The sequence below is a fragment of the Erythrolamprus reginae genome, chromosome Z (genome assembly GCF_031021105.1).
Source record: "Erythrolamprus reginae isolate rEryReg1 chromosome Z, rEryReg1.hap1, whole genome shotgun sequence".
Classification (NCBI taxonomy): Eukaryota; Metazoa; Chordata; class Lepidosauria; order Squamata; family Dipsadidae; genus Erythrolamprus; species Erythrolamprus reginae.
This window is the reverse complement of record NC_091963.1, coordinates 134,146,485-134,171,689: the sequence shown is the minus strand read 5'-3', so window position 1 is coordinate 134,171,689 and position 25,205 is coordinate 134,146,485. Positions and strand designations below refer to the sequence as shown.

At 42.5% G+C, this 25,205-nt stretch overlaps 1 protein-coding gene across 3 annotated transcripts in view; it reads left to right on the top strand.

Annotated features, from left to right (window-relative positions):
• Positions 1 to 25,205, top strand: part of LOC139153523 (myosin-10-like) — a 119,214-nt gene that overhangs the window by 60,756 nt on the left and 33,253 nt on the right. For all 3 annotated transcript variants that reach the window (XM_070727553.1, XM_070727552.1, XM_070727551.1), the window contains 12 exons: positions 704 to 897; positions 5,457 to 5,578; positions 7,584 to 7,653; positions 7,777 to 7,937; positions 10,405 to 10,513; positions 12,554 to 12,685; positions 15,580 to 15,786; positions 17,442 to 17,579; positions 20,154 to 20,277; positions 21,154 to 21,325; positions 23,223 to 23,435; positions 23,562 to 23,706. In XM_070727553.1, the coding sequence (XP_070583654.1) occupies positions 704 to 897; positions 5,457 to 5,578; positions 7,584 to 7,653; positions 7,777 to 7,937; positions 10,405 to 10,513; positions 12,554 to 12,685; positions 15,580 to 15,786; positions 17,442 to 17,579; positions 20,154 to 20,277; positions 21,154 to 21,325; positions 23,223 to 23,435; positions 23,562 to 23,706 (1,787 nt within the window). The remainder of the gene's footprint in view (positions 1 to 703; positions 898 to 5,456; positions 5,579 to 7,583; positions 7,654 to 7,776; positions 7,938 to 10,404; positions 10,514 to 12,553; positions 12,686 to 15,579; positions 15,787 to 17,441; positions 17,580 to 20,153; positions 20,278 to 21,153; positions 21,326 to 23,222; positions 23,436 to 23,561; positions 23,707 to 25,205) is intronic.

Genomic DNA, 25,205 nt, shown 5'->3' with positions numbered 1-25,205 from the left:
CTTCAACTCCCAGAATTCCCCAGTTAACAAAACTACCTGGGGAATTCTGGGAGTTGAAGTTCACACATCTTAAAGCTGCCATCACTTTCTGACATTTTTGCTAAGATCAAGTGTAGCGTTCTTAAATTTTGCCAAGATTGAAAAACACTGCTCTAAACACTCCAATCTTTTCATTCATAGAAACATAGAAGATTGATGGTAGAAAAAGACCTCATGGTCCATCTAGTCTGCCCTTATACTATTTCCTGTATTTTATCATTCTGGAAGTTGCAAAGGAGTACTGGGAATGTTCCTCAACCCAAGCTATTAACATATCCTATCTTAGTCCTTCAGTTTTAAATGCAATATAGTTTTGATAATTGGAAAACTTCTGCTCCTCACAGGATAACTGCCATAGATGTATATTTACTTTTTTATTATTATTATTTATGTTTGGGTATGTATATGTTGTTTGCTTTTTAAAATATGATAGGGTTTTATGTGCTTTTTAATATTAGATTTGTTTTTGCTGGAATATTGTTTTTATTATTGTTGTGAGCTGCCCCGAGTCTCCGGAGAGGGGCGGCATACAAATCTAATTAATAATAATAATAATAATAATAATAATAATAATAATAATAATACAATATTCATGTTTTTTGGAATTTCGACATGGGGAGTAGGACAGAGAGAGAGATCAAAAGCCCTTTTTCCTTCTCCCTAGTGGATCGGATTGTGGGTTTGGACCAAGTAAGCGGGATGGGAGACCTGGCCTTTGGCGCCTCCTACAAGACCAAGAAAGGGATGTTCCGGACTGTAGGACAGCTGTATAAAGAGTCTCTCTCCAAACTTATGTCAACCTTGCGCAACACCAATCCCAACTTTGTGCGGTGCATCATACCCAACCACGAAAAAAGAGTAAGTGAGGGTTGGGATTCATTCGTTCGTTGTATAAAGGAAGCCATGAAAGATATTGTCTGCTCCTATTTATTTATTTATTGATTAATTGATTGATTGATTGATTGATTGACTGGATTTGTATGCCGCCCCTCTCCATGGACTCGGGGCGGCTAACAACTGTGACAAAAACAGCATGTAAAAATCCAATACTAAAACAGCTAAAAACCCTTGTTATAAAACCAATCATACATACAAACATACCATGCATAAATTGTAGAAGCCTAGGGGGAAAGAATATCTCAGCTCCCCCATGCCTGACGGCAGAGGTGGGTTTTGAGGAGCTTACGAAAGGCAAGGAGGGTGGGGGCTATTCTAATCTCTGGGGGGAGTTGGTTCCAGAGGGCCAGGGCCGCCACAGAGAAGGCTCTTCCCCTGGGTCCCGCCAAACGACATTGTTTAGTTGACGGGACCTGGAGAAGGCCCACTCTGTGGGACTTAACTGGTCGCTGGGATTCCTGCGGCAGAAGGCGGTCCCGGAGATAATCTGGCCGGGTGCCATGAAGGGCTTTATAGGTCATAACCAACAGTTTGAATTGTGACCGGAAACTGATCAGCAACCAATGCAGACTGCGGAATGTTGGTGTGACATGGGCATATTTAGGGAAGCCCATGATTGCTCTCGCAGCTGCATTCTGCACGATCTGAAGTTTCCAAACACTTTTCAAAGGTAGCCCCATGTAGAGAGAATTACAGTAGTTGAGCCTCGAGGTGATATCAAAAGACCTTAAGGTCTCCCCTGGTACACAAACATGTGAAGGCTTTTTCTTGATTAAGATACAGAATAACAGAGTTGGAAGGGACCTTGGAGGTCTTCTAGTCCAGTGTTTCCCAACCTTGGCAACTTGGAGATATCTGGACTTCAACTCCCAGAATTCCCCAGCCAGCATTCGCTGGCTGGGGAATTCTGGGAGTTGAAGTCCAGATATCTTCAAGTTGCCAAGGTTGGGAAACATTATTCTAGTAGTCCAACCCCCTGCTCAAGTAGGAGACCGTATACCATTTCAGACAAATGGCTGTCCAATCTCTTCCTAAAAATCTCCAGTGATGGAGTGCCCAGAACCTCTGAAGGCTCTTCCACTGATTGGTTGTTCTAATTGTCACAGATTTTTCCTTATTTTCAGGTTGAATCTCTCTTCGATTAGTTTCCATCCATTGCTTCTTGTCCTACCTTCAGGTGCTGTGATCCTCTCTTCTTTGTGTCTACCTCTTAGATATTGAAAAACTACTATCATGTCACCTTTAGCGACCCCATACATCCAAAAGTTATAGTAGAATAGGGATAGGGATGGAATGGTAGAGTAGAATAGATTTAGATTTAGATTTAGATTTAATTGGATTTGTATGCCGCCCCTCTCCGAGGACTCGGGACAGCTCAGAGCATGTACAGAAAAACAAGAAACAATAATAACAATCCAATTAATACATTAAAAAACAATCTTTAAAATTCTAATGAAAAAACTATCAATATCATTCATTCAACAATCAAACTAAAGCATTCATTGGTCAGGGGGGAAGATCTAAGGAACCCCAGACCTGGCAGCAAAGATGAGTTTTTAAACTCTTTCGAAAGGCGAGGGGGGTAGGGGCAGTACAAATCTCTGGGGGGAGCTGATTCCAGAGGGCTGGGCCCCCCACAAAGAAGGCTCTTCCCCTAGGTCCCACTAGCCGACATTGTTTGGTCGACGGGACCCTAAGGAGACCAACTCAGTGGGACCTCACTGGTCGCTGGGATTCATTAGAATAGAGTAGAGTAGAATAGAATTAGAATAGAAATAGGAATAGAATAGAATAGAATAGAATAGGTTGGAAAGGATCTTGGAGGTCTTCTAATCCATCCCCCTGCTCAAGCAGAACAACCTATGCCAGTGAGGGCAAATCTCTTATTCCTTGGATGCTGAAAGTGCGCATATGAGCCCACGCCCATAATTCCATGCCCCCATGTGCCCCAACCCCTGCGCATGTGATCCCCCCATGCTGCCCTGCCCTGCTTCTGTGCATGCATCTGCAACCCCCCACACTCTCTCATCCATGTGCGCACGATCCTCACACACCTCGTTTTGGGCCTAGCAGGCCTCCCTGAAACTTTCAGAGGCCAAAAATGGCTTGTTTCCCTACTTCTGGTAGGCACGTTTTTTGCCCTCCCCAGGTTCCAAAGGCTTTCCTGGAGCTTAGGGAGGTTGAAAACAGCCTCATCCATCCCCCAGAGGCCCTCCGGAGGCCGGAAATAGCCTATTTCCTGACTTCCAGGGGGCCCGGTAGGCCCAATTTCCACCCTCCCCAGGCTCCAGAGGCTTTCTTGGAGCCTGGAGAGGGTGAGTGTGGCCCTCCGAAGGCCGAAAACACCCTCCAGAGCCTCTGTGTGAGCCGTGTACTTACCTGGCATCCAAAACGGGCTGCTTGGAAATTCCTGGGAGGGGAGGGGCGGTGTGGGAAGGACCAACTGAAAATCAGCTCTGGAATTGAGCAACGGGCAATGGCAAATATGTCTCCATGTGCCATCGGTTCGCCATCACTGACCTCTACCATTTCAGATAAATGACTGTCTAGTATCTTCTTAGAAGCCTCCAACGATGGAGTGCCCACGATTTCTGAAGGCAATCTGTTCCATTAGTTAATTGTCCTCACTTTTAGAAGTGTTATGGACTAGCAGTATTGCTAGTCAGTAGGTAACACAGACATTTTATTGCTGCCCCTGTCTAGCCCATGTGAATTTCTTTAATTTGGAAATGATTCCCCCCCCCATTTAATAATAATAATAATAATAATAATAATAATAATAATAATAATAATAATAATAATTTATTGGATTTGTATGCCGCCCCTCTCTGTAGACTCCGCAGACTTTATGTATGTGTGTGCTTGCCTGCTTATCTACGTTCACAACCCTATTGGTCCACAGCAGTCCTGGTTTCTCAGGTGCCCCTTGGAAAATTAATTGGCCACCCCTGAACTAACAACACCATATCTTAACCAAGAAAAATCTTCACATATCTATGTAACAGAGGAATACAGATAATCCTCGACTTACAATCATAATGGCACCTGCCCATCACAGTTGTAAGTTATGACAAGCATAAAACAAGTCACCCAAATGACAGACACAATTTCCTGAGCTTTTTTGTAGTGGCAATTAAGTGAATGCAGTGTTAACCCAGTCAATGGTAAGAAAGTGAGGACAAATCAAGGGAAATATTTCTTCACCCAGAGGGTTGTTGGTTTATGGAATTCACTTCCAGAAGAGGCCATGACAGCTGTCAGCCTTGATAGTTTCAAGGGAGGATTAGACAGACTCATGGATGCCAAGTGTATCGGTGGTTATTGAAACGGATGTCCTATGTTGGTTGAGGCAGCCAGGATTCCCTTGAGTACCATTTGTTGGGGGCCAGGGGAAAGGGAGGGTCTTGCTTTCTCTTTCTGCTGAAGATCCCCATGGACAATTGGTGGGCCACTATGTGATGCAGAATGCTGGACTCCATGGGCTTTGGCCTGATTCAGCATGGCTCTTCTTGTGTTCTTATGTTCTTAATGGTATGTTAAGGGGCAGTTTTGCTGAAAATTGGAAGTAAATGCTGGATTTCAGCAGAACTGTTATAGAACGGGGTCATGTGACCACAAAATATGGCAAACGGCTGTCCATGCAGGCTTGTTGCCAACTACTTGAAGGGGAGATGGCTGTTGGAACTTTGAAACTGGATTGTAATAATAATAATGACAATGACAATGACAATGATAATGATAATGATAATAATGATAATGATAATAATAAAAAAAAATTATTGTCATTGTCAAAAACAACGAATTGTCATTGGCAACGAAAGTCGTGTGACACCCACAGACCAGTCCCACCATACATAAAATCAGAATAGGTAAATTTAAAAATAGAATAAAAAATAGAATAAAAAATAGAATAAATGTCCCACCCACTACAAATTCCCCACCCTGAACCACTCAACCATCTACATGACAACTGTAAATGTCCCTTCTCTCCCCCAAGAAGTCTGTTGTAAGTTCAGTAATTAAGTAACCTGTTGTAAATCAAAGACTACCTATTACTCACCACTCTTCGCAGTGAGAAGAATATCTTGAAGGTGAAATAGTTAGTCAGCCTGATCGTATGAGGGAAATTATGAGGAAGATAAATGTGTCTCATATTGAAAACTATTGCATATGTCCTTTGAGCGTAAAAGAATGAAGGTGATATAATATGAGAATATTGAATTTGAATCAAAGGAAGCCTAGGGCCGAATTCTCACTCAGCCGTGGCGCTTTACAGAATTAATCAGCCATGTATCTTCAGCCTCATTAATCTCACAAAATTGTTATGAATGTGAGCAGTGTGCCTTGAGCTATCTGCAAAAAAGGTGACAATAAATGTGAAAAAGAAATAAGAAAAATCAGAAGCGATATTGTCAGTGGCCGACTTTCGAGTGCTGGGGAATTCCCGTCCAGATTCTTCAAGGACAAATCCTGTTGTGGTTCCTTTTCTCACACATTCCTTCCCTTGACAACTATTACAGGCTGGCAAACTGGAACCGCATCTTGTACTGGACCAGCTGCGTTGCAACGGAGTCCTTGAGGGAATCCGCATCTGCCGCCAGGGATTCCCCAATCGCATAATCTTTCAGGAATTCCGCCAAAGGTACGCCATTTTTATTTATTTATTTATTTATTTATTTATTATTATTATTATTATTATTTATTAGATTTGTAAACTCGGGGCGGCTCACAGCAGTGATAAAAAACAATATACAGTAACAAATCTAATATTAAAGTTTAAAATAAGAATTTTACATTAAAAACCCTAAAAACCCCAGTACTGTATATTTTTTAAAAAGCATACACACAAACATATCATACATACAGCTACACAGGCAAGGTGGGGGGATGTCTCAGTTCCCCCATGCCTGATGGCAGAGGTGGGTTTTAAGAAGTTTACGAAAGGCGAGGAGGGTGGGGGCAGTTCTGATCCCTGGGGAGAGCTGGTTCCAGAGGGTCGGGGCCACCACAGAGAAGGCTCTTCCCCTGGGTCCCGCCAGATGACATTGTTTAGTCGACGGGAACCGGAGAAGGCCAACTCTGTGGGACCTAACCGGCCGCTGGGGTTTGTGATGCAGAAGGCAGTCTCGCAAATATCCTGGTCCGGTGCCATGAAAGGCTTTATAGGTCATAACCAACACTTTGAATTGTGACCGGAAACTGATCGGAAACCAATGCAGACTGCTGAGTGTTGGAGTAACATGGGCATACCTAGGGAAGCCCATGATTGCTCTCGCAGCTGCATTCTGCACGATCTGAAGTTTCCAAACACTCTTCAAAGGTAGCCCCATGTAGAGAGCGTTACAGTAGTCGAGCCTCGAGGTGATGAGGGCATGAGTGACTGTGAGCAGTGACTCCCGGTCCAAATAGGGCCGCAACTGGTGCACCAGGCGAACCTGGGCAAACGCCCTCCTCGCCACAGCTGAAAGATGGTTCTCTAATGTTAGCTGTGGATCGAGGAGGACTCCCAAGTTGCGGACCCTCTCTGAGGGGGTCAGTAATCCCCCCCCCCAGAGTGATGGACGGACAGTTAGAATTGTCTTTGGGAGGCAAAACCCACAGCCACTCCGTCTGATAGATCCTCGGCAAAAGGGGACATATGCAGGAAGACCAAAACAGTTCTCGGTCTTTTAGGATCTTATCTTAGAAACATAGAAACATCGAAGTCTGACTGCAGAAAAAGACCTCCTGGTCCATCTAGTCTGCCCTTATACTATTTTCTGTATTTTATCTTAGGATGGATATATGTTTATCCCAGGCATGTTTAAATTCAGTTACTATGGATTTATCTACCACGTCTGCTGGAAGTTTGTTCCAAGGATCTACTACTCTTTCAGTAAAATCTTCATCTAGCCTAGTTTGGAGATGTCACTTGTGACTTGCATTTGATGATACTCAGGCCTGAGTATCTCATATTTTGTTGTGTGAAGGGTTTAAAATATTGGATTAAGACCAGGGAAAGAGAGATTGAAGTCCAAACTCCCTGACAGAGTTGTTTCCTCTCGGCCTAATCATGGTAGTTGTTGTGACTGTTAAAATGTAAGACGAACTGCTCAAATCTGTGGGAAACATGAAATTAAAAACCCAAGGAATAGAAATGAATTGATGCAGTGGGGCTAAAGTTGAAAAGTGATATTGTTTTACAGTGTTCCCTCGATTTTCATGGGTTCAAACTTCGCAAATAGCCTATATCACGTTTTTTCAAAAAATATTAACAAAAAAAATACTTTGCGGTTTTTTTCTATACCACGGTTTTCCCCGCCCGATGACATCATATGTCATTGCCAAACTAATAATTTTTGCAAATAAATAACAAAAAAATAATTATTGTTAATAAATAATTATGTTTATAAATATCAGGATCACTAAGTGTCTTATTCAGTGGTGAGTACCAGTAATAATGGTGAGTAAATGGTTGTTAAGGGAATAGGAAATGGTAATTTAGGGGTTTAAAGTGTTAAGGGAAGGCTTGTGATACTGTCCATAGCCAAAAATGGTGTATTTACTTCCGCATCTCTACTTCACGGAAATTCGACTTTCGCGGGCGGTCTCGGAACGCATCCCTCGCTAAAATCGAGGGAACACTGTATTCTCATGTTCCTCAACAGATACGAGATCCTGACACCAAATGCCATTCCCAAAGGCTTCATGGATGGAAAACAGGCCTGTGATCGTATGGTATGTGTGAGGTTGGCTTGTTAGAACCGTCACGGCAACCTGGGCTAAAACAAGTTCACTCCCCGAGTGGTTTGAGTGAGTGCCTCATCTTCTTCTGTTCTTCTGCTCTTTTTCCCATTCCAGATCAAGGCTTTGGAGCTGGACCCTAATCTCTACCGCATTGGCCAGAGCAAGATCTTCTTCCGGGCTGGCGTTTTGGCTCACCTGGAAGAGGAACGTGATCTGAAGATTACAGATATAATCGTGTCTTTCCAGGCAGCGGCCAGGGGATATCTAGCTCGCAAGTGAGCAGGGACTGGTTTGAATTATGTTCTGGATCTAAAAACATGGCATCATATCTAAATTAGACTTCCCAATTTTTGTTTGTTTGTTTTATTAATTAATTAATTAATTAATTAGATTTGTATGCCGCCCCTCTCCATAGACTCAGGGCAGCTAACAACAATAATAAAACAGCATATGACAAATCTAATATTAAAATAATTAAGAAACCCTTATTAAAAACCAAACATACACACAAATATACCATGCATACATTCATGGGCTGACCTCGCCAATAACCCTGCCCCCCAAGGTTAATGGCTCTGGACCTGTTGCAAAAGCCAGGTCTTTAGGGCTTTCCGGAAGGCCAATTTGGGGGAAATAGCTTTATCTGTAGCTCCTCCCTCAACACTGACCATCACTAAGTGAGTTACTAAGCATCACTAAGCGGATCCCTATCACTAAGTGAATCATTCCATAAATCTGCATCAATTCCTTTTCAATTTTGCTCTGCAGAACTAACAGACCTGGAAATCACTACTCCCTTGCTCCCATCACTAAAGTGATACCTTTTCGCGCCTGACTCATAGCCCATAAACCTGAGCTTTCTAGCCTTTGGTTGCCCCTTTCTTCTAACTGCCTTGAGAATATGCGCCCACACAAAGCTTCCAAATATTCTTAAATATGCCAGAGATGGGTTTTTTTTTAATTGATTGATTGATTGATTGATTGATTAATTGTTAAGGTTGAAAGGGACCATGCAGGTCATCAAGTCCAACCCCCTGCCTGAGCAGGAATCCTAAAGAACCCCAGCCAAATGGCAGTCCAGTCTACTCTTGAAAGTGTCCAGAGTTGGGGAATTCACAACCTCCACAGGCAGGTTGTTCCACTGGCTGATTGCTCTGACCATCAGGAAGTTCTTCCTTATTTCTAGGTTAAACCTCTCCTTGGTCAGCTTCCAGCCGTTGTTCCTTGTCTGGCCCTCTGGTGCTCTGGAGGATAGAGTGGCCCCCTCCTCTCTGTGGCAACCCCTCATATACCTATATACAGCTATCATGCCCCCTCTGGCCCTCCTTTTCTCTAGGCTATCCATGCCCAGTTCCCACAATCTCTCTTCGTAAGTCTTGGTTTCAAGTCTCCTAATCATTTTGGTTGCTCTTTTCTGCACCTTCTCCAGAGTTTCAATGTCTCTTTTGAGGAGTGGTGACCAGAACTGGATGCAGTACTCCAGATGTGGTCTGACCAGGGCATAGTAGAGTGGTATTAATACTTCCCTGGTCTTGGAGTGTATCCCCCTGTTGATGCAGCTTAGGATAGTGTTGGCTTTTTTGGCCGCTGCTGCACATTGCTGGCTCATGTTTAGTTGATTATCCACCAAGACTCCAAGATCTCTTTCACAGTCACTACTGCTAAGCGGGGTTTCTCCCAGGCTGTATGTGTGTCTAGGGTGTTTTTTTACCAAGGTGAAGGACTTTGCTCTTGTTGACGTTGAACATCATGTTATTATTGTGGGCCCATGCTGATGGAGTCCACTTTCCTAAACTTTCAGACAATGACTTCTTCCTACCTTGTTATTTGATTATCTTTTAAATAGGGCACTGAGCTATGAGCATCATAAGTATATAGCTGTGGGAGGGGAGGGAGAAGCTCTAACCATTGGCTATGCCTATTAAACTGCTATATTTGAAGTCTGGATGATTGTAAGCTGCCTGGAATTGCCTCAAGTGAGGTGGCTGGCATATAGGTTTGGTTGCATCAGGAAAACCACCACTTGCCTGATTCCCTAAAGAAGGCATGATAGAACTGTCCCCTAAAAAGACAAAATTCTCTTTTGTAATAATCTATAATTGATAGATTTATAGATAGCCCGTGACTTCACAACTCGTCATTTAGTGTGTGTTTCAACTTATTACAGACCTCCCTGGGAGTAATTGTAACCTGGTTCCAAAGTTCTGATGGCCACACCCCCTCTGTCATGTGACTACATGTCAGGTGCTCTGCAATTGGTCCACATTTCAGCCATTTGCAGCATCCTAAGGTCACATGACCATGTTTTATGACATCTTTTTGTGCAAAATCAGCATTTACTTCTGATTTTCAGCAAAACTGGACCATGCTGAAGCATTGGTTTCCTTAATGATGGAAATAACCATTGCAAAAAATGTCATAAAATAGAGTCATTCATATGGGTGACCTGATGGACAACTGTCATAACCGTGTCAGGCATGTTCCAGTACATTCACATCAAGCAATACCTATAGTAGATTCAATACTCCCTATATTGTATCCCCATTGGCTTTCCTCTCCCCTTTACTTTTTTTAAAATCTTCAGCCTGTATAAAATGTAAATTATATGGACTTTTTCTTTTGGTAAAGGAGAGAGGCAAGGGATGTCGTAGTCCCTGCACAGACACATTTAACTTCCTAAACATGATTGTCAGTATGGTAATTATGAGACTCATGGATGGTCTTTCACCCCTCATTTCCTAGAGCTTTCATGAAAAAGCAGCAACAGATGAGCGCCCTCAAAGTTATGCAACGCAACTGTGCAGCCTACCTCAAACTGCGCCATTGGCAATGGTGGCGCCTGTTTACCAAGGTGAGTCATGAAAGCTGAAGGATGGATGGCTAGAAGGATGGAAGGATGAATAGATGGAAGGATGAATAGAAGGTTGGATGGATGGAAGGATGGATGGATGGATGGCTAGAAGGATGGCTAGAAGGATCGATGGATAGAAGGATGGATGGATGGAAGGATGGATGGATGGATAGGAGGATGGATGGAAGGATAGATGGCTAGAAGGATGGCTAGAAGGATGGAAGGACAGATGGATAGAAGGATGAATAGAAGGATGGATGGATGGAAGGATGGATAGAAGGATAACTAGAAGGTTCGATGGATGGCTAGAAGGATGGATGGCTAGAAGGATGGATAAAAGGATGGATGGATAGAAGGATGGATGGATGGATAGGATGGCTGGATCGATCAATGGATGGAATGGAACCTTGTGCTAGCTATTTCACTTCTATTAAATTGAAGCAGACTGAACATCTCACAGATTTAGAGACACATCATTCCCCCCAAATGTAAAGTTCCTGGGACAGGACTGTTTTCTTCTTTCACAGATTGTATAGATGCAAACGTTTTTACTAAGAAATTTTTAGTTAGAAAAAAAAATCTCAGAAGGAAACAGTGGAAACCTAGTGTGGGGAAAAGCCAATGAAATCCTTAGAAAGCCATGGTGTAAAAGTACAGTTTTGCACAGGTTCCTTCTGCTATTTCCTTTTGGTTATGAAATTTAGTCAGAAAGGAAATAAGCTTGGGATAGCAGGATGGTGATGATGATGGTGATGAAAAAGAAGGAGAAAGAGAAGGAGAAGCAAGAGGAAGAAGAAGAAGAAGAAAAAGAAAAGAAGAGGAAGAAGAAGAAGAAGAAGAAGAAGAAGGGTGTCAACAGGCTCAAGTTCAACAGCGACAAGACCGAGCAGCTGTGGGTTCTGTCTCCCAAGGACACTTCCATCCGTCTGTCCATCACCCTGAGGGGGGGGGACTTCTGACCCCCTCAGAGAGGGTCCGCAACTTGGACATCCTCCTTGAACCACAGCTGACATTGGACCATCATCTTTTGGCTGTGGCGAGGGGGGCGTTTGCCCAGGTTTGCCTGGTGCACCAGTTGCGGCCCTGTCTGGACCGGGAGTCACTGCTCACAGTCGCTCATGCCCTCATCACCTCGAGGTTCGACTACTGCAATGCTCTCTACATGGGGCTACCTCTGAAAAGTGTCCAGAAACTATAAAATCGTGCAAAATGCAGCTGTGCGAGCTGTCATGAGCCTTTCAAGGTATGCCCATGTCTTTCCAGCACTCTTTGGACTGTGCTGGCTGCCAATTGGTTTCCGAACACAATTCAAAGTTTTGGTTATGACCTATAAAGCCCTACATGGCACGGGACCAGATTACCTACAGAACCGCCTTCTGCTGCATGAATCCCAGCGTCTGGACAGGTCCCACAGAGTCGGTCTTCTCCAGGTCCCGTCAGCGTGACAATGTCGCCTGGCGGGGCCTAGGAGAAGAGCCTTTTCTGTGGAGGCCCCGGCCCTCTGGAAACAGCCCCCTCCCAGAGATTCGCACTGTCCCAACCCTCCTCACCTTTTGAAAGAACTTAAAAACTTATTTATGCCGCCAGGCTTGGGGTCATTCGACCCCAGCCCCTGGCCATTGAATGTTAAATATAGAAACATAGAAGTCTGACGGCAGAAAAAGACCTCATGGTCCATCTAGTCTGCCCTTGAAATATGTTCAGTTGTATTGAATGAATGATTATGACACTTAGTTTTTTATAATGTTTTTAGTTAATTAGCTATAATAATTGGATCCGATTGTAAATTGTATATTATTTTATGGACATGCTGTGAGCTTCCCCAAGTCCACGGAGGAGGGCGGCATACAAATCCAATTAATGAAGAAGAAGAAGAAGAAGAAGAAGAAGAAGAAGAGGAGGAGGAGGAGGAGGAGGAGGAGGAGAAGCAGGAGGAGGAGGAGTTTTTCTATACTCTTGATGGTGTTAGCTTTGATGCATACAAGACTGAAATTTTGCCTAACTTCCCTCAGTTTTATTTCCTGTACGTTTGTTTTCCAGGTGAAGCCCTTGTTGCAGGTGACACGCCAGGATGAGGTGATGCAAGCGAAGGCAGTAGAACTACAAAAAGTCCAAGAGAAGCACACAAAAACCCAACTGGACCTTAAGGAACTAGAAAACAAATATCAACAGGTAACTAGGAATTATTGAGAACCAGCCATACTCCAGCACACGGTTGTTGTCTTCCTACAGTTAGAGCTCTTATTCTTTTCTTTTCTCACTTTTCTTCTTGATCTGTGAGATTCTTCTTTCTTATGCCCTTCTCTCTTTCTTTCTCTTAGTTTGCTGACCTGTTCTAAGTTTCTTTTGGTTTGCCGAGAAACTTCTCACTAGATTCTGTGGTACATACTCCTGGTCAGTTGGAGGATGATGAAGATATTGAGGACTCAGATTCAGATAGTGTTTATGAATTAGTGGGGGGGCCGGGCTTACAGGTAGTAGAACAGGTGGGAGGCCAGCCACAGGATGAGGCTATGAGTTCAGAATCTAGCAAGGGAGAATCAGACGCTCGCTGGGTTAACCCTAAATTCAGAAGGGCCCAAAAACGTAGAGAACAGTTGTCTGGAAGAAGATATTAAGGAAAGGAATGGGTTAAATATTGTAGTGATGTATTTGGCATGTCAGGGGGTCAGTGGGGAAGAAGGGAGGAGTTTCAACATTACTGAAGAGAAATTGAGGTTTTTCTTGCCGCTCCCAAGTAAGCAAAAGTATTCTGTGTTGATTAACAGTCAGGGCTGCTGTTTTAGAAATCATGCTGTTAGGAAAATAAATCTTGTTAAGTGGAGAAGGAGAAGGAATGTGAGAAATGCAGTTAAGGGAGATAACGGACCAACAGATAACTGCCTGTATGAAATGTGTTTGAATTCCAGAAGAGCAGAGAAATAAATGGAGTTTCTTTATTCATGAAATAATGCATTTAATGAGAGTTATTTGTAATTGCTAAATTTCTACCAGAAACCAGAACAGATTCTAGTAGCATTCTGCACTGAGCCTCTGCTCTGTTCTGCTAATTAATTATCCTTGATCTTGATTGCTCACTTCCCTTGCTTTCCAATCAGCCCTCATCATTGGAGAGTTATGTTCCATTTTCTCAACCTACCTCTGTCCCAGTGCCTGTACTCCAAAGATTCTCTTTTCAGCATCTTCTAAAACAGTGGTTCTCAACTTTTCTAATGCCACGACCTCTTAATACACTTCCTCATGTTGTGGTGACCCCCAACCATAAGTTTAGCACCAATTCTCCCAACAGAGCTTTAAACTGATTGGCAGGAAGGTCAGAGGGATACCCCCACTGTAAATACCTGATTGGTCAGATTGTGAAAATGTGTTCCAAGGCGCCAGAACAGAAGCTTTAGTTTCTAACACCATGGGAAATTTGTCTTTTTACATGGTCTGAGGTGACCCCTGTGAAATGGTCATTTGATCCCCAAAGGGGTCCCGACCCCCAGGTTGAGAACCACTGTTCTAAAAGAACATTCTAGGATGGTAGCAACACACTAGCTTGATGTTCCAAGTAGCAAATCCAGTTTACACATAGCCTTTGACTTATGTCCACAATGGAACCTGCCTATCATGTTGTACGTCATGACAGGGGTAAAAACATGACCAACCTTATTTTTTACAACTTTTTTTGGTGAAGGTTCTTAATTGAACCAGTGGTTTTCTGTGGATGTAGTCTCACCAAAAACTGGAAGTAAGTACCAGTTTTGGCAAACTGTTTTAAAACATGATCACGAGACTGCAAGACACTGCAAACAGCTATAAATTCGATGCCGAGCACCTGGAATTTGGTCATATGACTATGTAGGGGACAACCATTGGAACTTTGAATCCAGAAGTTAAGTAGCTCTGAGGTGGGTCTTCATAAGTTCAAATGGTTGCTAAGTGACCGGTCATAAATCGAGGACAACCTGTAAAAGAACCTCAGGAAGTGAGATGGAGGAAGACTTTCACCCACGGTGCTTAAATCACAGAGCAGCTTCATCCATTCTGATGCCCCAAAGTAGAGCTTTCTTTTTTTTTAAATTAAACTTTATTAATTTTTTCATAAAAAGACAAACATGACATACATACATTTAAAGTATATTTGGGGTTACTATTACCCCACTTATTTTTGAAGTCTATCTAATACAGAAAAAAGAAAATTCACTAGTAATATTTAAAATTGATATAAAATGAAAAGAAGAATTTTTGTTTTTATATACTTTACACCTATAAAAATGATAAGATATAACTAGTTCTAATACTTCAATATAATTCCAAATCATTTAAATCTTATTTTTTCCCTTTCATTTAACCATGTATACAGTTTGTTCCATATATCATAAAATTCTGATTCTTCATGATTGTTTAACCGCCTTGTCATCATGTCCATCTCGGCACGTTCCATAATTTTTCTTATTACCTCATCTTCCTTGAGGATATCTTCACCTTTCCAATTTTGTGCGAACACAATTCTAGCTGCTGTCAAAATGTGAATAATTAAGAAAAAAATATCCTTTTTATATTTTTGATTTGTTATACCTAATAAAAAGAATTCAGGTGTTTTCTTTATGTCCTGTAATGTAATTTCCTTTATCCACTTTTCTATTGTATTCCAATATGACCTAGTTTTGTAGCAAGTCCACCACTGATGGTAAAAAGAACCTATTTCTCGCTTACATTTCCAACATTTTGGTGACATGTTAGGAAACATCTTTGCTATTCTGTTTGGAGGCAGATGCCACCTATAAAACATCTTGATTTGCTTTTCTGTTAGTGAAACTGATTTTGTCATTTTCCAATTAGATGTCCAGACTTTCTCCCAAGTTTGTAAATCAATATTTCTTCCTAAATTTTTGCACCAACTTATCAAGTTATCTTTCAATGTCTGGTCTATATTTTTATACCCTAACATATATTTATATGCCTTTCCTATTAGTTTACTCTGGTTTATGGTCAGCAAATTGCCTAGAAAGTTTTTACTCCCGAAGTAGAGCTTTCATGAACCTCATGCTTGGTTCTCTTGATCCTATTTTGTCTGGCAGCTCTCAGAGGAAAAATCCATCCTGGCCGAACAGCTGCAGGCTGAGACGGAGCTGTTTGCGGAAGCCGAGGAGATGCGGGCCCGCCTGGCAGCTCGGAAGCAAGAACTGGAGGACATCCTGCATGAATTGGAGTCGCGGGTGGAAGAGGAGGAGGAGAGATGCCAGCAGCTACAGGGGGACAAGAAGAAGATGCAACAGCATGTCCAGGTATGGAAACCATGTTGGCTAAAAAGAGGCGCAGTCATAGAAGACGCTAGTCCTGCCTGATTTGGTTAAGTTTGATTCAGAAGTCAGTCTTCCAGTAGCAAAACAACCAACACGTACAGCCATTATCTTATATAGATCATTCATTACATAACATAGGGTGTTTTTTTTCATGCTGGCATTGGGCATCTGAAACTTTCTTCCTATAAAGTTTTGTTTGGTTCAGGGCCTTTCTGAGAAGGTGTCAAAAAGTATTTGTTTAGATAACTTTGGTGGGGTATTAATGACATTTTCTTCCAAAGGACATGATGGAAGTTCAGAGCTTATCTGCAATATCTTCATAAGTTCTGTGAGGTTAGACAGAAAGCTGTTTTATAGTGAATTTAGCAAGATTTTGAACTAGATCTTGTCCCATACGTTAATCCAGCTTTTCCCACCCTGATGATTTCAAAATGTATGTTGCATAGGCTGTTTTCAATATGTTAGTCAAATACACTGCTCAAAAAAAATGAAGGGAATACTCAAAGAACACATCCTAGATCTGAATGAATGGAATATTGTCATTGAATACTTTGTTCTGTACAAAGCTGAATGTCCTGACAACATGTGAAATCGATTGTCAATCAGTGCTGCTTCCTAAGTGGACAGTTTGATGTCACAGAAGTTTGATTTACTTGGAGTTATATTGTGTTGTTTAAGTGTTCCCTTTATTTTTTTGAGCAGTGTAGTTTGTACCTTTATATGTTGTAAGCCGCCCCAAGTCCTTGGAGAGGGGTGGCAAACAATGTCGTCTGGCAGGACCCAGGGGAAGAGCCTTCTCTGTGGCGGCCCTGACCCTCTGGAATCAACTCCCCCCGGAGATCAGGATTGCCCCCACCCTCCTTGCCTTTCGTAAACTCCTTAAAACCCACCTGTGTCATCAGGCATGGGGAAATTGATTCCCCTGGGCCGTTTCCGTTTTATGTATGGTTATATGAGATGTATAGTTGTTTTTTATATAAGGGTTTTAAATTGTTTTAATCATTGGATTTGTAATGTTTGTGTTGTGAACCACCTCAAGTCTTCGGAGAGGGGTGGCATGCAAATCTAATAAATAATAATAATAACAATAACAACAATAACAACAACAACAACAACAACAATAATAATAGTCCCATTAAATAAAATAAATAAATAAATCTTGTCCTATACTCTAATCCAGCTTTCCCCAGCCTGATGCTTTCCAAATGTATGTTATTTAAACTCCAAATGTCCTCAGCGATTATAGAAACATAGAAACATAGAAGTCTGACAGCAGAAAAAGACCTCATGGTCCATCTAGTCTGCCCTTATACTATTTTCTGTATTTTATCTTAGGATGGATATATGTTTATCCCAGGCATGTTTAAAGTCAGTTACTGTGGATTTATCTACCACGTCTGCTGGAAGTTGGCCAATAACTGGGTTGGCTGGAGTATTTTCGAAATGTTAATCACATTTGGAGGTTGCCCATTGAGAAGAGGCAGTAACGGAACATGATTCTAGCTTTCCAATGCAATAAATACCAATGCAATAAAGTCCTACTAAGCTTGCTGTTTGTCTCGAAAAACCCAGTGCTAGGTTCAGAAGGGTTGCCAATGGCATCCCTTTGATCCATTGGGTATCTCATGATTCTCTAGGACCTTGAAGAGCAACTGGAGGAAGAAGAGGCTGCTCGACAAAAGCTGCAACTGGAAAAAGTCAGCACAGAAGCCAAGCTGAAAAAGATGGAAGAAGACTTGCTGGTGCTCGAAGACCAAAATTCAAAGTTGCATAAAGTGAGTGGGGACATTCCATTTTGCCATGAAGGGAAATAAATACATGTTGGAGGATGCTTTCTGTTATGTGGGCTCTTCTCAAAAAATATGAGCTCTGTCTTTGGTTATCCAAACCAGTGTTTCCCAACCTTGGCAACTTGAAGATATTTGAACTTCAACTCCCAGAATTCCCCAGCCAGCATTCGCTGGCTAGGGAATTCTGGGAGTTGAAGTCCAAATATCTTCAAGTTGCCAAGGTTGGGAAACACTGATCCAAACTATGCGTGCTAGAAAAGGATGGCAATTTATCAATATTATTTCTATTTTATTTTTATTTTACTTCTAGAAGAAGCCCAGAGCAATTTACAAGAGAAAGGTGGCAAAAATATTAAAAGAAAACCACAAGAGTGTATACAGACATTAAAAAAATAAATAAATTCACAGAGTGTCCATGATACTTCAATAGGAGTATCCCTATTTAACTTTCCTAGGTCAGAAAAAGTTGGTTAAGTAACTGCTACCTAGCTGGGTGTTCAAACAAACAGGGTTATTTTCATTTTTATTTATGTAATTTTATTTATTTATTTTGTCCAATACACAATAATACACAATGAAGGTTATAGAGGATATAGTAGAGAAGAAATACGAGATATAGGAGAGACTATAGGACAGGGGATGGAAGGCACTCTAGTGCGCTTATGCGCGCCCCTTACTGACCTCTTAGGAATCTGGAGAGGTCATCTTATGAACACCTCTCTGGGAGAAGATTCCATAACTGGAGTACTGTCAGTTATATATATAGTACTGGAGTACTATAAGAAGCGGGGGCTCTTACTTACCGCCATTACTGGTGTGATGCATGCATAGCTTGGGGTCGCTGGTGTGCTTGCATGCGTCCCATTGGGATCTCGCTTCTGCGCGAGGTTTCGGCAATTTTTTGCTTCCGTGCATGCACAGAAGCAAAAAATTGCCAAAATCTCTCTCATGCATCCCTTCACAAGATTTTGTTTTTTGCACATGCTGGGACACATGTGCGCATGCCGGCGACACGGAGTTGCGCGCATAGCTCCATTTTTGCTACCGGTGCACAGTATGGCGCGTACCTGCTAGCAACCCGATACTGATAAGAAGGTCCTACTCCAGGCCGTTGCACTATGAACCAGAATACTAGTGGGACATAGACATGGTTTCCAAGCTGATCTGAAATCAGGAGTGGGATGATATTGGAGGAAGCATTCCTTAAGGCAGTGTTTCCCAACCTTGGCAACTTGAAGATATTTGGACTTCAACTCCCAGAATTCCCCAGCCAGCGTTTGCTGGCTGGGGGATTCTGGGAGTTGAAGTCCAAATATCTCCAAGTTGCCAAGGTTGGGAAACACTGCCTTAAGGTGCCTGAACCTTAAACCGTTACTTCTAGTGCAGAGTGGCATGTCCCTGTACACAACAAATTCCTCACCTCTTGTGCATCTTCAAACATAATAGACTCACAATTCTCATAATTGCTAGATATTTGCAGCCAGTGGGTATACAAATATAGAAACATAGAAAGACTAGTTTCAGCCACAACAACACAAGAGCACACAACAGATTCAAGCTTAATATTAATCGCTCCAAACTTGACTGTAAAAAATATGACTTTAGTAATCGGGTTGTCGAAGCGTGGAACTCATTACCGAACTCTGTAGCATCATCCCCTAACCCCAAATATTTTACTCTTAGACTATCAACGGTTGACCTCTCCAGATTCCTAAGAGGTCAGTAAGGGACGTAGAAAACGCCCTAGAGTGCTTTCCGTCCCCTGTCCTATAGTCTGTCCTATATCTCGTATTTCTTCTCTACTATATTCTCTATAACCTTCATTGTGTATTATTGTATATTGGACAAAATAAATAAATATATAAATAAATATTGACGGCAGAAAAAGACCTCGTGGTCCATCTAGTCTGCCCTTATACTATTTCCTGAATTTTATCTTAGGATGGATCTATGTTTATCCCTGGCATGTTTAAATTCAGTGACTGTGGATTTACCAACCACGTCTTGCTGGAAGTTTGTTCCAAGCATCTACTACTCTTTCAGTCAAATCACATTTTCTCACGTTGCTTCTGATCTTTCCCCCAACTAACCTCAGAATATAATCAGATATCAATAGGAAATTATTATTATCATCACATGAAGTATTAGATAAATTTTATTATATAATAAGGGATATAATATATTACCTGCTCCTCCGTCTCTGATTTTTACTGCAAGGTATTATATGTTTCTATGTTCAAATGTCTCCCCCCCCCCCTTTTTTTTTTATTCACTGTTTCCTCTGTTTACTGCTTATACAGTATAGTGTTTTCTTTTTGGTTTTAATGTATATAAATTAATAAAGAATATTAAAAAAAAAAAAGATAGCCAGTGGGTAAATCTTCTGCACAGTTGTTGAAAGTCTTGCAAGGGAGATGAAAGCTGCATTCAAGAAGTTGGAGACCAGTAGACAGCCTGGACAATGACCAATGGAATGCATGATGGACCACCCAGATTTAGTTTTCCAGGTGCCCAACTGGAAAACTCCAATATTCTCTTTCTGATTATTGCCTCCAATAGGAGAGGAAGCTGATGGAGGAACGCGTATCTGAATTCTCTTCTCACATGGCAGAAGAGGAAGAGAAGGTGAAGAGCCTGAGCAAACTGCGCAATAAGTATGAAGCTGTCATTGCTGACATGGAAGGTAGGCCAGAGAACGGTGCAGTCATCAGCTACCCAAATCATGTTTAGTACGGACCTTTGGTTTGGCAAAATTTGGCAAAGTTAGATGTTGCCCATTCCTCATCTCTTGGCGTCTAAGGCAGCATCGTAATGTGTTTTGTTTTTAAATATTGGATTTGCTGTATTGCTTGTTGGAAGCAGCTCCGACTGGGCCCAGAACTGCTCAATGGGAAATGGCCCCTCTAGGATCTCATTCTCTATCTGGATTTGTAAACTGTATTGCTTGTTGGAAGCCGCTCCAACTGGGCCCAGAACTGCTCAATAGGAAATGGCCCCTCTAGGATCTCATTCTCTATCTGGATTTGTAAACTGTATTGCTTGTTGGAAGCCGCTCCAACTGGGCCCAGAACTGCTCAATGGGAAATGGCCCCTCTAGGATCTCATTCTCTATCTGCCTACCATAGATGTTCTAGTCTGGAGCTAAACTAGGAATACTTTGCATGCAAGTCGTGAGATTTTATTTATTTATTAGATTTGTATGCTGCCCCTCGGAGATAGAGGCACATAGAGAATGAGATCCTAGAGGGACCATTTCCCATTGAGCAGTTCTGGGCCCAGTCGGACAAATGCCTCGATCCATCTAATGTTCCTAGGCAGGTGATTCTGAACCAAAATTAGATTCGATTTAATTAATTAGATTTCCTACATATTGTATTTTTGTGTCCATTTGTTTTGAGCCGCCCTGAATATGTGGAGAAGGGCGGCATAGAAATATATATATATCGCATAAATAAATAGAAATATATATGTATATATAAATAAATAAAATGCCATTGTGTCTTTTCTCTGATTTTCTTTTCCTTCGTTTTTTGATTTCTCTTTCCTCTCATCCTTTCAGATCGGCTCAAGAAGGAAGAAAAAGGCCGCCAGGAGCTGGAGAAGCTGAAACGGAAGCTGGACGGGGAGGCAGGCGACCTGCAGGAACAGGTGGTGGAGCTGCAACAACAGCTGGAGGAGCTCCGCCAAGCACTGGCAAAGAAAGAGGCTGAGCTGCAGGCAGCTTTGGCCAGGTAAGCCAAAGATACATTCCTATAAACGTTTCCCAACCTTAGTCATTTTAAGAGGTATGGACTTCAACTCCCAGAATTCCCCAGCTGTGCTGTCCTTCACACACACACACACACACCTATACCAATGGTGCTTTTTTAAAGAGGCAGTTGGACTTCCTCTTTTTTATTTGAAGATGTTTTGCTTAAATAGATAAATAAATACTTTACTGTCATTATATGTACATACACAGTACACCCGTACAACAAAATTCACATGACGCCTAAAGACAGTTCCAACACACATAAGTCTATGGAGAGGAGTGGCATACAAATCTAATAAATAATAATAATATAACAATCTCCCAAAAACATACCTCACCCAACACAAATTCCCCACCCTGAACTACACAAACATCTACACAACAGACCAAGTAATACTGCCCAACAGCTCATTGACGGGGACCCTTTAGTTCATTAAGGTCAACTATAGCTCTGGGATACAAACTATTCAGAAAATGTATGGTCCGAGTTTTAATTGTTCTGTATCTTCTGCTGGAAGGCAACAGTTCAAAAAGATTGTAAGTAGTGTTGAGCGAACCAAACTTGCAAAGTTTGGGTTCGTGCCGAACTTTGCGATGTTCAGCATGCCGAACTTGAACCTGAACTTTTAAAAAAGTTTGGGTTCGGCGTTCGCTCGAACACCGCGGTGGGCGGGAGGGGAAGGTGGGGAGGGCTGTGACTCAGCAAGAAGAGGAGGAGGAGCCGGGCGCTGGTGGCGGTGGAGGAAGGCGAACACCGGGGAGCTGTCGGCCAGTCAGGTGGCTGGGAGGGAGGTGCAAAAGGAGGCGGGGAATCCCATGATGGGATTCCAGGGGTGGAGCTCTGACGTCACAGAGATTCCTTCCTGGCCGGCCGAAACGGGGAGTCTCCATGACGTCAAAGCCCTCTCCCCGGAATCCCATCGTGAGATTCCCCACCTCCTTTTGCTTACAGCACCAATCCCGAGGCAGGGAAATTATTTATTTATCCTTATATTTTTACGGAAAAGAATCGGACGCCGCAGCCCCGCCTCGTGAATGGCGCTGCAAGCAAAAGGAGGTGGGAAATCCCACAATGGGATTCTGCTTCAGTGACTCCATCCAGCCACCTCATTCTCTGTTGTCTCATTCGGGGCGGCTCACAGCATACAATGAAACAATTCATAACAAATCTAATAAATTTTAAAAACTTAAAAAAAAACCATTATTAAAACAGACATACACGCAAACATACCATACATAAATTGTATAGGCCCGGGAGGGGGGGTGCCTCAATTCCCCCATGCCTGATGGCAGAGGTGGGTTTTAAGGAGTTTACGAAAGGCAAGGAGGGTGGGGGCAGTTCTAATCTCAGGAGGGAGCTGGTTCCAGAGAGTCAGGGCCGCCGCAGAGAAGGCTCTTCCCCTGGGACCCGCCAGACGACATTGTTTAGTCGACGGGACCCGGAGAAGGCCAACTCTGTGGGACCTAATCGGTCGCTGGGATATTTAAACATTGGCAACTCTTAAATTGTGTGGACTTCAACTCCCAGAATTTTCACGCCAGCTGCCTAGCTAGGGAATTCTAGGAGTTGAAGTCCACCTGTCCTAAACCTGTCAGGATGAGAAACACTGGATCAAAAAAAGACGAAAGCTGTTGATTATCAGAGTTTAGAAAACTATGAAATGTATTGTCTGAACTCTAGCACTAAACACTAAACAAAGACCTACCCTCCAGTCCTTATGTGATGTCATGGCTTCTCCCTGAGAATCTTAGGGACTTCTGTTGTTTTGACTGTGGAGGTGTGTGTTTGTCTTTTCCCTGCATCCTCAGTGCTTCTAGTCCACATTACCCATGGTCCCTTTGACTTGTTCCTCTGACCGTTCTTACTCACCATGCAGAGTGGAGGAAGAATCATCCCAGAAGAATGCCGTGCTCAAATCCTTGCGTGAGCTCCAAGCACAAATATCAGAACTGCAGGAGGACCTGGAGTCGGAGAAGATGGCCCGGGCCAAAGCTGAGAAGCAACGGCGCGACTTAGGGGAGGAGCTGGAAGCTCTAAAGACAGAACTGGAGGACACCCTGGATTCCACAGCCGCGCAGCAGGAGCTACGGTAAAAGATGGGCTTGGCCCGGGGGGGGGTGTGTTTCTACCTCACTCACAGGTTGTTGCTGCACCTGGGTGCAAAAAATAGCCACTGAAGCAGGTTGCTAATCTATCCGTTCTCTTCCTCTCTCAGGTCAAAGCGAGAGCTGGAGGTGACAGAGCTGAAGAAGACCATTGAGGAGGAGATCAAGGCACACGAAGCCCAGGTGGTAGACATGCGCCAGCGCCACACCAGCGTCCTGGAGGAGCTCTCAGAGCAGCTGGAGCAGTCACGGCGGGTATGTTGCCAGAAGTGGAGCCTGCCAAGTGCCCTGGAATGAATGAATTTAATTCAATTCATTCGACTTCTATGCTGCCCAGTCCCATAGGAATCAGGGTGGCTTACAACAATATACATATAATAATTTTAAAAAGTCAAATATTTATAATAACTATAAAACCCCCATTATAAATCCATATACTAAAACTGTAACTCTCGTATAAAACCCCTAAGTCCAATCTATCAACAACATACATACCAATAAAACATGAAGTGAGAAAGGGAGATCTGAGGACTTGATGGGTTTAGCTTTTGGTAGTTCGGATAGTGCAAACTTATCTACCGTATTTTTTGGAATACAAGACAGACTGGAGTATAAGAGGAGCCTTCTCTGTGGTGGCCCCGACCCTCTGGAATAAACTCCCCCCGGAGATCAGGACTGCCCCCACCCTCCTTGCCTTTCGCAAACTCCTAAAAAACCCCCTCTGCCGTCAGTCATGGGGAAATGGATTCCCCTGGGCCGTTCCATTTTATGTATGGTTTGTTTGGGATGCATGACTGTTTTTATATTAAGGGTTTTAAACTGTTTTTAATCATTAGATTTGTACTGTGTTTTTTTGTTGTGAGCTGCTCCGAGTCTCTGGAGAGGGACGGCATACAAATCTAATAAACAAACAAACAAACAAACAAATAAATAAGACACCCCTTAGTTTTGGGGGAGGGAAATAATGGAAAAAATAATCTGCCTACCAGATATTCATCTGGCTAGTCATTAGAACGGTCGGCTTCAGCAGATTCATTTGCTGGTTTTGAGCATGCACACTTGCTTTTTATCCTCTGGTTGGGGATTAATTTTTTTTTTTTTAAAAATCTCTCGCTCTTCAGAGAGAAACTATGAGAAAATCAGGCAAAAAAGAAGATAGCTTCTCTAGCAAAGTACAGAAGATTGCTTCACTCATTAACACATCGTTAGGGTGGAAAAAAGGCGGAAGATTGTTAGCAAAGCACAGAAGATGTGTGTTAGCAGCTTGTTAGAGCTAAAAATAAAAAGCTACATTTGGAGTATAAGACACATCCAATTCTTCAAACTGTTTTAGGAGGGGAAAAGGTGCATCTTATACTACCCCAAAATACAGTACTCTGTTTGCTACCTAAATGTAAAACTGCAGTAATTTTGTACAGGTAGTCCTCCACTTACGGTCATAATTGCACCATAGATTTCTGTTGCGAAGGAAGACCGTTGTTAAGGAGTTTTGCCCCACTTTGCAAACTTTCTTGCTGCAGTAGTCAAATGAACCACTGCAGTTTTTAAGTTTGTTAAAGGCTTCCCCACAGACTTTGCTCCTCAGACGGTTGCCAAAGGTGATCACAGGATCCCAAGGCCAGCCAACCATCCTAAATACATGCCAGTTGTCAAACATACAAATTTTGATCACTTGACCATGGGGATGCTGCAGTGATAGGAATAGCACTTATATACCGCTTCACAATGCTTCACAGCCCTCTCTAAGCGGTTTA